This window comes from Taudactylus pleione, unplaced genomic scaffold, assembly GCF_031769625.1.
Source record: "Taudactylus pleione unplaced genomic scaffold, aTauple2 ptg000069l, whole genome shotgun sequence".
Lineage (NCBI taxonomy): Eukaryota > Metazoa > Chordata > Amphibia > Anura > Myobatrachidae > Taudactylus > Taudactylus pleione.
Window position 1 is genome coordinate 6449473 of NW_028284471.1, and position 13571 is coordinate 6463043.

General features: G+C 43.4%; 1 protein-coding gene across 1 annotated transcript; it reads right to left on the reverse strand.

Moving 5' to 3' along the window:
• Positions 1-1107: 1107 nt before the first annotated feature.
• Positions 1108-12625, reverse strand: CIMIP1 (ciliary microtubule inner protein 1). The gene is made up of 4 exons (XM_088467166.1): positions 12554-12625; positions 8301-8382; positions 4117-4212; positions 1108-1480 (listed from the first exon to the last, which is right to left on the reverse strand). Exons 1-4 carry the CDS (start codon positions 12619-12621, stop codon positions 1325-1327), a joined length of 402 nt encoding a protein of 133 aa, XP_088323292.1. The 5' UTR covers positions 12622-12625; the 3' UTR covers positions 1108-1324.
• Between the last annotated feature and the right edge of the window lie 946 nt (positions 12626-13571).

The window sequence follows — 13571 nt, forward strand, 5'->3', positions numbered from 1 at the left end:
ATCAATATACAGGGTGGCCCAAAAGTAAGTATACACTGCAGTTTTGTTACTTGGGCTGAAGGACAAAACTTTCAATACAGTCTGACTTTTCTAGAATCGTAGGTGCTCGAAATCTCCTCCATCAATATTGCAACATTCCTGCAACCTGTCCTTTACACTGTGACACAAAGTAACACAAGAATCAATGTCAACAAAGGCTTGAGAGATGAAATCCTTCAATTCGTCCACTGTGAGAGGCTTCGCTGAAATACCTTGCCCTTTACTACGCCCCCCAAAAAGAAGTCCATTGGTTTGAAGTCGGGTGAACATGGCGGAAATTCAATGCTGCCATGTTCCCTGTTTTAATGCTGTGGGAAGGTGTTGTAAAGGTATTCCCATACAGCCAAAGCAAAATGAGGAGGAGCCCCATCTTGCTGGAAAAGCAGAGTGGTCCAAATAGGAGAGTCACATCAACTGCCATCCCAAATGCTGCCAAACATCACTGGCAGTTGGTGTGACTTCCCTATTTGAATTTTGGACTGTGCTGCAGCCTCACCTCTGGAGCCACCACTGACTGTATACCTTCTTTTGGGCCACCCTGTATATCATATGTAGATTGGGATAAAATGTAAATTTGGGTGGACAATGACCGCACTATTGGTGCCCTGTTGGATTAAAAATGTACTTGGCCACTTGGCACCTTTTAAATGCAGACACACAATCACATACGTAAACTAAAGGCAAAATGGTTAGACATGCAAATGGCCAAAAACACAGCTTATTTTATCATGTCACACTAGGCACCAGTCTGGTCAAACTAGTGCTTCAATATAAATGACCTTGACAATAGCCAGATCCTTTAAATTAGAGTTTCCAAGAAATTAAGCTGCACACAGACTGTGTAGGAGCAAACGAGTTAAAATAATCATGTGTAGGGTTGGTGACAGCACCGATACTGTTATTTCCTTGGTAACACATTTCTGAATATTTTGACTTGCAGGAGACAAGCGTTAAACTCTCCGCTTGGAGCTTCATTTCAATCAACATACAGCTTTACTAACCTTTAATGCGATAATGTAAATAGTACAAAATAACAGGCTGGAGGCGAAGCAGACCGTAAATCAGGTTTTATGGTACAATGTTTGCACTTGGTACTTATTCTCTATGCATAGCTTTAACTTTTAGAGATAGTCTGACATTTTTTTTCCCATCTTGCTGACGACAGAGCAAAATATGTAAAAACTGCTATTTCCATTTTAGCCTAATTTTTTACAACTTCTCCAAAGTTTGTTTGGGCCGACTGTATATGATGAAGGCTGAGTGTGCACTGGCTCATTATAGCACATTAGGCTAACCCTTCAGCTGGCCAGTTCATTGACTTGCAGAAGTCTCCCTTCCGGTGTTTGGTTCTGCCATAGCGTTCAAGTTGCAGCTCTGTAATGGTGGATCTCCAACCTATTAGGCCCTGGGTGGTTTGCGGAATTGCTGGTGATGGGCCAACCTAGGCATGGGTGGGATACAATAAGAGGTATTTAGAGGAGACAGATAGTAATATTTACTAGTAAAATGTGCATCAGATTTTAAGCTCCTCATTTTTTTTATTCATATGCCACAATTAAGAATTTTCTTTAGCTTTCTTGCAGAATTTCTACTTGTGAAATGCTGATTTAATGCAATTAATTAGTTTGTGAAGATAACATTTTGGGCTCATCCCCCACCTCCTCCCATTTTCATAGTCACTAATTTATAACCAATTATCCGTACTGCAGAATACTTAACCCTAAGAGTTTAAAGTTTATAAACATGTTAGTTAATTATAAACAGAAATTAGGAATGTTTATCAGTGAAGGGCCATTTGTTTTACCAAAGGATTGTATTTAAGTCCACTATTTTTTAATATGCAGCGAAAATAAAAATTTGTACTGTTGCTTATTGCAGCAAAAGAAAGGCTGTTATTGCAGTGATTTATGCCTGTCGCTACTGGCTGGCAATGGTAACAATTGTTTTACCATTTTGGGCATAATGGCAGAGTTGTAACAGGACACAGTTGTGCCCTGTGCTGTGCCAACCCCACCCCCTGAGCACGCGACGGCATGACGTCATGTTGCACAAAAGGGGTCCTGAGGATGCCCGATTGGCTGCATATACTATGCAGGGTGCCCGTCTAGAGCATCCACAGGACTAGCAACAATCGTGCTAGTCAGGAGCAGGGGCCTGGTGGATGGGTTGATGAAGGTGCTGGCCACAGAATCTCCATGTGACAGCAATGGTCGCCCATAGCTAGTTATGGCCCTCCATAATTGGCTCCCCCTGTGTACACATGCTGACACTCCAAGGCTCCAAAATTCTGTGTAGTATAGGTAGTGTCCGTCCTTGGAAACAACATGGGCCTCTTAAAAATGTTGTTAGCGGCACCCAAATATTTAGTTCCCATCCTGTCTTACGCTATACAGTGCAGTGGCGTAACTATAAATTTTGTTCCCCCCTGCCAAAAAAGTTTCTGGCGGCTCCCCAAAAACACCCCAAAGAAGATGTTTTTCCACACACTCCTGAAAAAGGTGTGTGGTTTGTGATACAGTAATGCCCTTACACATTATGCCACACTAAGTGATGCCCTTTATAACACACTATGCCACACCGTAATGCCCTTATAACACATTATGTCACTCCGTAATGCCCTATAACACATTATGCCACACTATAATGCCTCTTACAACACATTATGTCACACCGTAATGCCCCTTACAACACATTATGCCACATATTAATGCCCTTTATAACACATTATGCAACACTAAGTAGTACTCCTTATAGCATATTGTTTCGCACAGTAATACCCCTTGCACATTACATCCCACTTTGCAAGATCTACCTCATCAACCCTCCTCTCTGCTCCTGCCAGTCTGTCACTTCAGCTCAAGACAGGTTGCACAGTTTCTATATTTGTGTAGAACCAGATTATTGGGAACATAGGTTATAACTTGTAAACTCTGTGTGCATCAGGTTGGCGCCCATTATGCAGTGCCCCCTGATGTAGTGCCACCTGTAGTGGTGCCCCTTATGCAGTGCCCCCTGTAGTTGTGCCCCTTATGCAGTGCCCCAGTAGTAGTGCCCCTTATGCAGTGCTTCCTGTAGTAGTGTCCCTTATGTAGTGCTTCCTGTAGTAGTGCCCATTATGCAGTGCCCTCTGTCGTAGTGCCCCTTATGCAGTGCCCCCTAAAGTAGTGCCCCTTATGCAGTGCTCCCAGTCCTAATGCCCCCTCACAGTGCTGAACAGCCCCTAGTGAGACCCCCACAGCCCTGTGCAGTAATTACCATACCACGCTGGGCACCGCTGGCTCCACGCCGTCAGGACTGCCGCTGACTGGATCTAACTGGATCCAGCAGACTCGCAGGCTCCTCACATCGCGGGTGATGTCGTGGGGATGTAGTTCATTTACCAGCGGCCAGGATGCCGGCTGACGTTGATAGTCCGACTTGGGATTAAAGATAGGCGTCTATATCCTGACGCCTATCTTTAGCCGACGCCGAAATCCCGACAGCCGCCATCTCGAACGAAGATTAGTGGGGCATGTTAGCCGCGGAGGGGGGGGGAGAGATTAGTTTAGGGACCCCTGGAAGGGAGATTAGGGTTAGGCACCCCCGGGAAGGTTAGGGTTAGGCTATGGGAAGGGGGGGATATGTTTAGGCACCACACAGGGGAGGTATTAGGCACCACCAGGGGATGTTGGGATTAGACACCACTGAAGGAGAGTTAGGGTTAAGGGGGGGGGGTCAGGGTACTTACTGCTCCTGTCGGGATCTTCATCCATCGGGATGCTGCTGAAATTCAGTTGGCGGTATTTCATACCCAACCCATGTCACCTGCGCACTGCATCACTGGGAACGCTGGCCTCTGTAGTGATGAGAGGCTTCTTTAGTCTCTGATCGCTTCAGAGGCCAGTGTTCACAGTCACGATCAACATTTTGCAATGGTGTAGCAAAGGCCCCCACTCCCCCCCTTAATCCGGCCCCCAAGCCACTGCGGGGGCCGTTGTTATGCCACTGTACTTGTGCCATATAGTAATAAAGGCTTTGCCACACAAGATGCATTTCACTGTAGTCATTGGTATCTTCATTGCTGCTCAGGTGTCTGACCTTGATGTACTTTTCCACTGGGGACACCGGACGAACCTGAAGGTGTTCTGGAACTTTTAATTGGAGCTTATTTTCTTCAGTCTTGTTTTCCACCAGCTGAAATGACAAGCTCTGCATTAAAATACAGCCTATTTCCTCTGTAATATGTCTAAGTAACGGAAACACACGGAACAAATCTTAAAAAGATTATAGTGCATAATGGTCCTAATAAACTATGTTTTATTTATTTAACTGTATATCCCTCTAATGATTAGATAATATTAGACATCAGCACATACTGTACTAATGTTATTTCTAAATACTTGTGAGCTGGAAATTCCAGTTGGCATTGGAGTTTGAAAAGATAGCAGACTCACATCCCCCTCCTACTACAGAACATTTTATATTCATTTATGGGGGTCAATTAAATTAAGACAACGTGCAGTTGCACATGTGGTAACCACTACATTGCTGATCACCTCTATGGGGTACAAGGAAAAAGTGTTCCTGTAGACGGATGCAATTTGCTGTTCCAGAAGGGCACGTAACTGGAATCTTCCCTATTTGTGTCAACCCCGTGATGCTGTTGCTTTACTTTCTTGAAACAATGTGGCAGCACTCTGTAAAATATCTTTTTAAGCTTTATTGTTCAAGAAAAATGTTTAATATATTTATAAATATAAATAAAAAAGATAAACATTTTAATTATGAATCAGTATAAAACACTGCTGCATATCAAACAATGGATAGACACTAAGAAGTCAAATCCATTAGGAGCGAGTCGGGTCCTGCGAGCTGTTTTCACTGCAAATTAGTACAGCAACTTTCATTTGCAATTCAATTCTAAACTTGCATAGCATTTTCCCAGCAAATTCACGTGTTTTTGTGCACACATACCTGAGCAGGTGAAAGGGTAGGGAACATCATTATTTTAAGGTAAAAACGTCAGGACTTAGGGCCTGATTCAGAGTCACTTGCTCGCACTGTGCGTTCGCAAGCGGCCCGATGCTCTGCGTACACGCATGCACACGCTTTGTTCTGCGCGTGTGCGAAATACACACTGCGATCGCAACCCTCTGGCTCGCCCAGCAAAGGCAGCCCAGGGTAATGAGTGACAGGAGAGGCCATTTGTGGGTGGTAACAGGGGCAGGACACTAATAACGGGGGGTTGGAGATGCGAATGCAGGTGTGCCTGAGTGTTTCAACGCCATTTTAGAGGCGTGCATAATTAGCAGGCAGCGTTATAGTACACGTCACTTGCCTTTTTTTTTACACTGATTTCCTCGCAATGCTTGCGGTAGGGTAAAGCAACCGCAAGCATTGCGTTAGCATCCAATGGTGCTCGATGTACCAATGTTTTAATACACTTCCTGGAGATGAGGTGTGCTGGTGGGTGGCTCTGCCTGTGCGATTGGGCATGCTTATGCCTTGGCAAGCATTCGCTTCATGTGGCGTATCCAGCGAGCGTACGCAGATAGCGACCGGGTCTGAATCAGGCCCTTAGCGCAGAAAAACTTGTATAAAAACACACAGTAAACACATTTATTCCAAAATATAGTAAAGAGTTACATTTGCTAAAAGAAATCATTTTTTAACTATCATTAGTAAAAAGTGCAAAACTTATCCATTTGACACCTTTTAAGAACCTCTAGTACTGTCCTTATGGCCACTAACAGTCTTCTATATGGTCCTGCTAGTTCAGTTGTCAGTTTCTGGGGTCCAGGATGGTTTCACCACTTTTTCATGCACTTTTCCCAGCAAATCACCATTTCTAAGTGAATTTTGCAGGTGTGCGCATTGCTTTGATGTATGCAAGTTTTATGATGCAAGCTTGCTTTTGCAATCTCGCATCTAATTGAATTGACCCTTAAGTGGCCTATATCGAAGAGCTTGCTTTCACTTTACTATATGTATTAATAGGATCACTGCCAGCAATAAATCTACTGGTACTAAGTATTGCTGGAAAACCTATGGGAGAAACCATCAAGTACTGATACAATGGCTGCCACTTACCAAAGAAAAGCACTGGGGAAAAATATTGATGGAATCATTTATTCAGTGCTTTTTTAAATCATGGATAGGGTTACTTTATTTTTATGAGGAAAACCAGTAGATATAATATGACGTACTTGATATTATATCTACAGCGATATTTCTATCACATCTGCTGACTCTTCGGGAATGTTCCGTGGCTCCCAAATTTTGGGGAATTCTCACGGACTCTTGGGAGAAAAAGGGACTCTTCTGCGTCACGGCCACTTCCCTAAAGGTGCCCACACACATACCGACTTGCTCCCAATCAGCCGATGTATACGATTTCCCCTGAACCCTCCCCTGGCAGCCGTGGTCACGATTTTGAGTTAAAAATGTCCAATCTGACATAAAGTCTATCTTGCAGCCAGTGCATTGTATCCCAGATTGGCTAATCTGCCCTACAGCACGGCAGATCTGAAGAGGCGAGGTACGACGAATGGGGACAAGCATCGGCATCGTGATCAAGAGTAGAAACTCACGATTTGGCCATTTTTTACATGATCTGTCGTCACGATTCGTCGAAATCGCCCAAATTGGATGAAAAGTCGGTATGTGTGTGGGCACCTTAAGTGAGCGAGGCTGTGATAATGTGATTCACAGCAAATTGGAACCATTATGGCCCCGTGAATGATAATACCATGAGATGGATGGCAGCACACCATCACATGAATGATGGCATTGCACGGGGGTGGGGTGGGGACATGGTGATCGTGACTGTGCCAGCCTGATCTGCACTTGCCATTTGCAGCCGAAAATAGTAGGCAATTATGATTTGTATGTATAAATGTCTTTTAAAAAGAAAATTCTCTATATATTTTTTTAATCCCCACCTCCCTCATCAATCTGTATCTATTTTTGCTGTGTCATCTGAGTATCAGTAGAAGTGATAAAATATTGTTAAAATACTTTTAAAATCTATTTTTTATATATCTGTAAGTATTGATAAATATTAAATGACCCTGAACATTATCTTAGCTGACACCAAACCTGTAGTGTGTATTAATAAATAGAATCCACTTCACGCAAGGTGGCAATAGAAAATCAGTCTTATCACCGTATATTAATAAGCAGACCTCACTGCGACTTGCTATTCTTTCCCCATTCTTCAGGGTTGTTAAGCAACAGCTTCTCTACTGCATTAAGGCTTAATTATTTCGCAGAGTGCAGTAAAAGCATTGCAACAAAGTAAAAACTAACAGTAGCCCTGGCTGCCTGCCTAGTGTTCCTGTAATGATTAGGGAAGGGAGGGAAATGCACTAATAACATTATTTTGCTCACTTGATACCTGTCATCTGAAATCTCTAGGTCACAATGATGTGTTGGCTTGCACTGTTGATTTATGTCATATTTTTACAATCTTTCCGTGCTTTTCAGCCATGCATTATACAATTGGTGGATACAACACAAAGTTTCTTTCTAGATACGACTGCATCCAATGTAGACAACAGCCCAGAGCTGTGCAATATTCCAGGGCAATGAAAAGATGAAATTATGCCTGATGATATACAGTATATTGCATAAAGCACATATAGGAATCCAGGAGGATGAAGAATGTAATAACTGAAAGTTGCAGAAGGATGTGTACTAGCCAAGCCGTAACAAAACAAAATCAGACATTCGAGTAACATTCAAATAATATTATTAGTGGGATGACAAGGATATAATTGTTATAAAATAAATATTATTACTGGTCGTATTAACATTTATTACAACTACAACTATCAAGTTCTGATTTTAAACTATATTATGTGTTAATTAAAGTTATATTGATTTTAAATGTGTTATATACATAGTGCATGTCAATATAGATATTCAGAGCTTGATTTATAGATGAAAAAAGAAGTGGAACTTAAAAACATGATATTAAAAATTATCTTTAAACATTAAAGACTCTGGAACTTTGTTTCTGTACATTATAGCACAAATTCAATTCAGCATTGCATGAATAATTCAGTTAATCAGTGGGGCCCCTCGACACTCGTGGCCTGCTTCGTTACGCTGTCTGCAGTGCTTAATGATCAGCGCCCCCTGCTGACTATGCTATGAACAAGTCCATTGAACCAGCCCTGACATCCAGCTGTCCATATAGAAGATAGTGGGTGTAGCATTTTCTTAAACACCTACAGTAATACAGTGTCTGCTTTACATATTTCTTATATATGGATTTTTACCTTGTTATGAGATGTTTTTAAAAATCCCCAATTATCAGGCCACATTTTGGCAGTTTCCATCTCTGACTTGATATGTGATTTCCTAAACACAGACAAAAAAATGAAACAAACTATAGCAAACCTGTACATGTTATATACACACACACACACACACACACACACACACACACACACACACATACACACATACACACATAAACAACCGCAGAAAGTTCCTTTGCTCTGATTTTTTACAGCACAGCACTGTCCACTTTTAAATAATTATTAAGTGATATGCGTTCGCATATATTATCGTTGTCTGACTTTGAGTTCTAAAATAACATAATTTAGTTATTTGTCCTTAGATGTACTCTAGAGAAAAACACAATTCTTCCTTCAACCCCGGCACAGTGGTCACTGCTCACATTCTCCAGACTACATTGCTTTAAAAACTAAGTGCATCTAATGGCAGGGTCGTCGGTATAGACAGTCACATGGGCTGGACTCCCACTCTGGCTCTCATACAGTAGGTTGCTGAGGTCTTCAGTAAAAAAATAAAGCTATGTAATAGTTCTCATATATGTTCTTTTTATATATAGTTACAATCCCCTATAAACAGATTGCAATGTTTAGTCATTATTTTTTTTTATTATCATCATCATATATTACTGCTGATTTTACATAAACAATTGTTTTAAATATATACTGTATGTTGTTATTGCAATAGTAATGGTGAAAATGTAAAATGTACCGTTATACATACCCATGTAGTGATGTCATATGTGATGCTATAGTTTTAAGGAACTTTTTTGGACATTTTAGGCCTCATACAGAGTAAAACACAAAGCAAACATAACCCTCTCTGTGAAGCTATAGGCTATTCAGAGTCACACGTGTTTTCACTTGTGAATAAATAGGTGTTACTGCGTGTCAATGGGGCGTTCGCATGTAATATAACTGTGCCGTGGGAGTGTAGATGGAATTGGGGCATACTCCGTGATCCTGGTCTGATGTTTTGGGTATGGGATGCCGGCGCTCGGGATACTGCCGGTCAAAATCCAGACGCCGGCATCCCAACAGGGTTTGGATACCGACACCTGTCAGTAGGTATCCTAACCCTCCCCCACTCCCTAACCCTCCCCGGTGCCTAAACCTAACCTTCCCCTCCTCGCACCCTAAACCTAACCCTCCCCCCCTTAGTGACTAACCCTAACCTCCCCCTCCTCGCACCCTAAACCTAACCTCCCCCTCCTCGCACCCTAAACCTAACCCTCCCCTCTAAGGGACTAACCCTAACCCTCCCCCCTTAGTGTCTAACCCTAACCTCTAACCCTAATGCTAAACTTCCCCCTAACCCCACTACTTACCTTAAGGTGCGTACACACTGGGCGATTAGGAAAGACTGTACGATTACGACATCGTAATCGTTCAGTCATCCCTGATCCCCTGTAGTGCCTACACTGAACGATCAGTTATTCAGTGTAGGCACCCTCCATCATTCCAGAACATGGCCAATCGGTCGTTATCGGCAGATTGGGCTGCATGTTCAGGCGATGGACAATGTTGGGAACGACCAGCGGGAGCGCGCATCGCTGGTCGTTTCTGACATAATAGTGCACGATTTGCGCACGATTACTGAGTGATTGCATGATTACGATGTCGTAATCGTGCAATCGCTCAGTAAGATCGCCCAGTGTGTACGCACCTTTAGGGATGCTGGCGGTTGGGATTTCGGCACCGATATTTTAAACACCAGCATCCCGACTGTCGGGATATTGACTGTATCACCTTTTGCACAAAGGATAGGGCTGATTTGGGTGGGATTATCCTGATGTGAAGATTCTGTCCTGCCGTCAGACTGCATTTGCTCGGCATTTGGGTGGTATGTCCCATCCAGCAGTGCTCTGCATAATGACAGTGAATGAGGGCCACACACTTGCCCCAGGTGCTTGTGGCAGTGAAGAAGTGGTCGCAAGTGACTGGAGGGGGAGAAGGGGAAGCCATACACTGGTGGGGAAAATCCCTGCTGCATGCATGTCCTCATGGCCACATCCCTTCATGATCCAGCTGGAGGTATGCTAAGGCAACAAATCAGATTATTGCTTTCATACTTGCCTACCCTCCAGGATTGGCCTGGAGACTCCCAAAAATCGGGTAACACTCCAGGCCGCCCGGAAAAGAAGGCAAGTCTCCCGCACCTCCTCTAGCTGCCCGCACCCCCATCAGCTGCTTTCAACCTCCCCCTCTGCAGCTGCCAACTTACAGAGCACAAGTGGATGGTCTGTAGGAGACAACGCAATTTGCGCTGAATCGCGTCACCTTAGCCGCGCCCCTCACTATTCAAGCCTGTGATCTCGGCACCGTATAGCGGTGATGAGATTACATCGTCATGCCCTGCTGCATAGACCACCTATGTGACCGCCTCGCCCCCTCTAGGCCGACCTGGTTGACCCCTCAGGGGGTGGGGGGCAGAAAAGTTGGTAAGTATGTTTCATTTCCTAATCTGCAGTAGAAAACTGTCACTACCATATTGGTTGCTATGGCCAACACCACCTTCCTTTCCCTCGCACTTATATTCATGCATGATCCCAATTGTTATAATTAGTGAAATGTGTTGCATACGGTGATGGGTGTCTTACAATACAGCTATAAATATTTTATGTACATGGCAGGGTGTGTGTAACACTTCATTGAGGGATATATAAATCTAGTGACCTTTCAATCAGCGATGTGAGAAATGTTTTCAGCGCTGGCAATCAAGTACACCCTAGGAAATGTGACTCTCCCAGGATGAGTTAGCTCTTAACATGGATAATACAAGGCACAGAAAGACAATTAGGAAATAATGATAAGGGCATACTCAATAGGCAATGTTTTTTTTTTCCAATTTGTTTTAATACAAAGCGTATTTAGTGTGTGAATGTAAAATATGATCCATATACGTGAACTTTCTAAAAAAATTAAATCACATCATTATATGTACATAAATGAATTACCAACACTTGTTAGGGCTGAGCTGTGACTCTTAGCAACACTGTTGAAGCAGACCTTGCAGCACTACAATTCTCATCTCGGCATGCTCACCAAGGGCTCTATTTATTAACATTATTTTGACCCTTTTCACATTATTTTAGTATCACCTATAGTTATTACAGGGCAATTGGAGTAGAATTTGTAAAATTCTACTCCAACCTCTAAGTATCACTTATTTTTAGTAATCAGATCGCATTTGCCATAATTGTAATGGGAAATGTGATCTGGCCAAAGTTACTAAAAATAAATGTGAAAAAAATATTGGGGAAAGCCCTGTAATAATAACGCCACCTGGAGGTGGCGTTATCCAGGGTCTCCGGCCTCCTACTGTGCTCTAACGGGGAGAGCAGAGCCGGGAGACGGTCCCTGTAATCAGCTGTGTGGTCTAAACAGACCGCAAGCTGATTACTGTAAAAAAAAGAAAAAAAAAATTTACTTACCTGACTCCAGGGACCAGTGATCGGGCCTCCGGTGATGACTCCCCTCCGGTCAGCTGGTCTCCCATAGTGCACTGCTGCCCGGTCATCAGGTGATTGGGTTCCAGTGCAGTATGGGAGATCACCTGACTGGAGGCATGGAGAACATCGCCGGAGGCCCGGATCATGCAGGTAAGTGTAATTAAGAGGGAGAGGGGGGGTCGCAGGGGGGGGTCTGTGATCGTGGGCGGTGGGGCTTTGCACCGGGGGTGGGGGGGAAATAGCAGCGGCGGCTGGTCGGCGCATGCGCGAAATACAGTGATAAGGCTCCGAAAGGGATTCGCAGGGACAGAGCTTTATCGCAAGCTCTGTCCCTGCAAGGGATTTGTAGCAAATCCCTGTGATATTGCCTTAAGAATTCAGTCGTTAATATCACACTACAATCTGCATTCAATATGCGGATTGTAGTAAATAGAGCCCCAAATCTTATTACATCATGCTTTTTATCCTTTTCTCTCTTTTACTCCTATTTTAATAAATTCTATATTTAAAAGCCCAGAGCATCTAAATGCAGAAAAAAATTAAGAATTATTTCTGTGCTATTCATAATTAGGGACATTTCCAAGAACAACACTGCACCCAAAGAAGCACCATGTATACACAGATCATTCTAGTACACTATATAAACAGATCTATCTACCTTCTGTATGTAAACATGTTTTACCCCACTATGTACACATATAGAATCCACTGAACTGTATACATACACTTCCCCCTGCATGATGTACACAGATAAGATGTAGCAATAGAGAGATGGACATTTACCAGATCATATCCTGTGCCACAAAGCTGATCTCTTTGCCCATCTTAGGGCTCTGCTGGGGAGCTGCCATGTATGTTCACACACTGCTCCGTGTTCCCTGCAACCTAGACAGCTGAGAGGTGTTTACAGTCATATTGCCGGGCAACCAGTGTCAGGCAGTGACATGTCACAGGAGAGATTATAGCATGGATGAGATGTGAAATTAATGTCTTTAAATACATTTAATTAGCTTCTTCAGAAACTGCACACATTATTACTGTAAGTAAATACTTGTTTATTTAAAAACAAACAAACATATACTTCTATTGGACATAAGTAAAAATAAGCAAGGTATTCCAACCATTACAAGTGAATCTTCCCCTTAATTTTATAAGTAATTAGAGTAGGGGTGGGCAATAAGCGGTCCCCCAGCTGTTGTAGAACCACACATCCCAGCATGCCCTACCACAGTTCTGCTATTTGACCATGCTAACACTGTTGCAAGGCATGCTGGGATGTGTAGTTCAGGGGTGGGCCACTTATTGCCCACCCCTGAATTAGAGTAACTCATACTTGCCTACTCCCGATTTTTTGGGTAACCTCCTGTACCCCCGAAAGAGTAGGCAAATCTCGTGCATCCCGCCCACTTCCTAGTGAAGTGGGCAGGATGGGGGGATTTTCCAAGCAATTTACAGGTCCGTAGGGAGGGGGGCAGTGCTAAATTACGCGAATCGCAGCATTTAGCCCCGCCCTCTCCACACGGACTCAGGAATTATGTGGGAGTCCTGTAAAGGGACGGAGCCTAATGACGGCTATAGTCAAGCTCTACCCCCCGAAGATGAGAGCAGCCGGTCCTCTCTGGCTGCTCCCAGAAAGGTGCATCGAAAAATCGGTAAGTATGGAGTAACTAGATCAATCATTTATTGATGTGTGAAAGTCTTTGGGCCTGATTCAGATCCAGATACAAAGTCCATGTTTCACGCAAGTGGAGCGATTGTTAGCCATTGCGCATGCGCCAGAGTCACAATGCGCACACGCGGC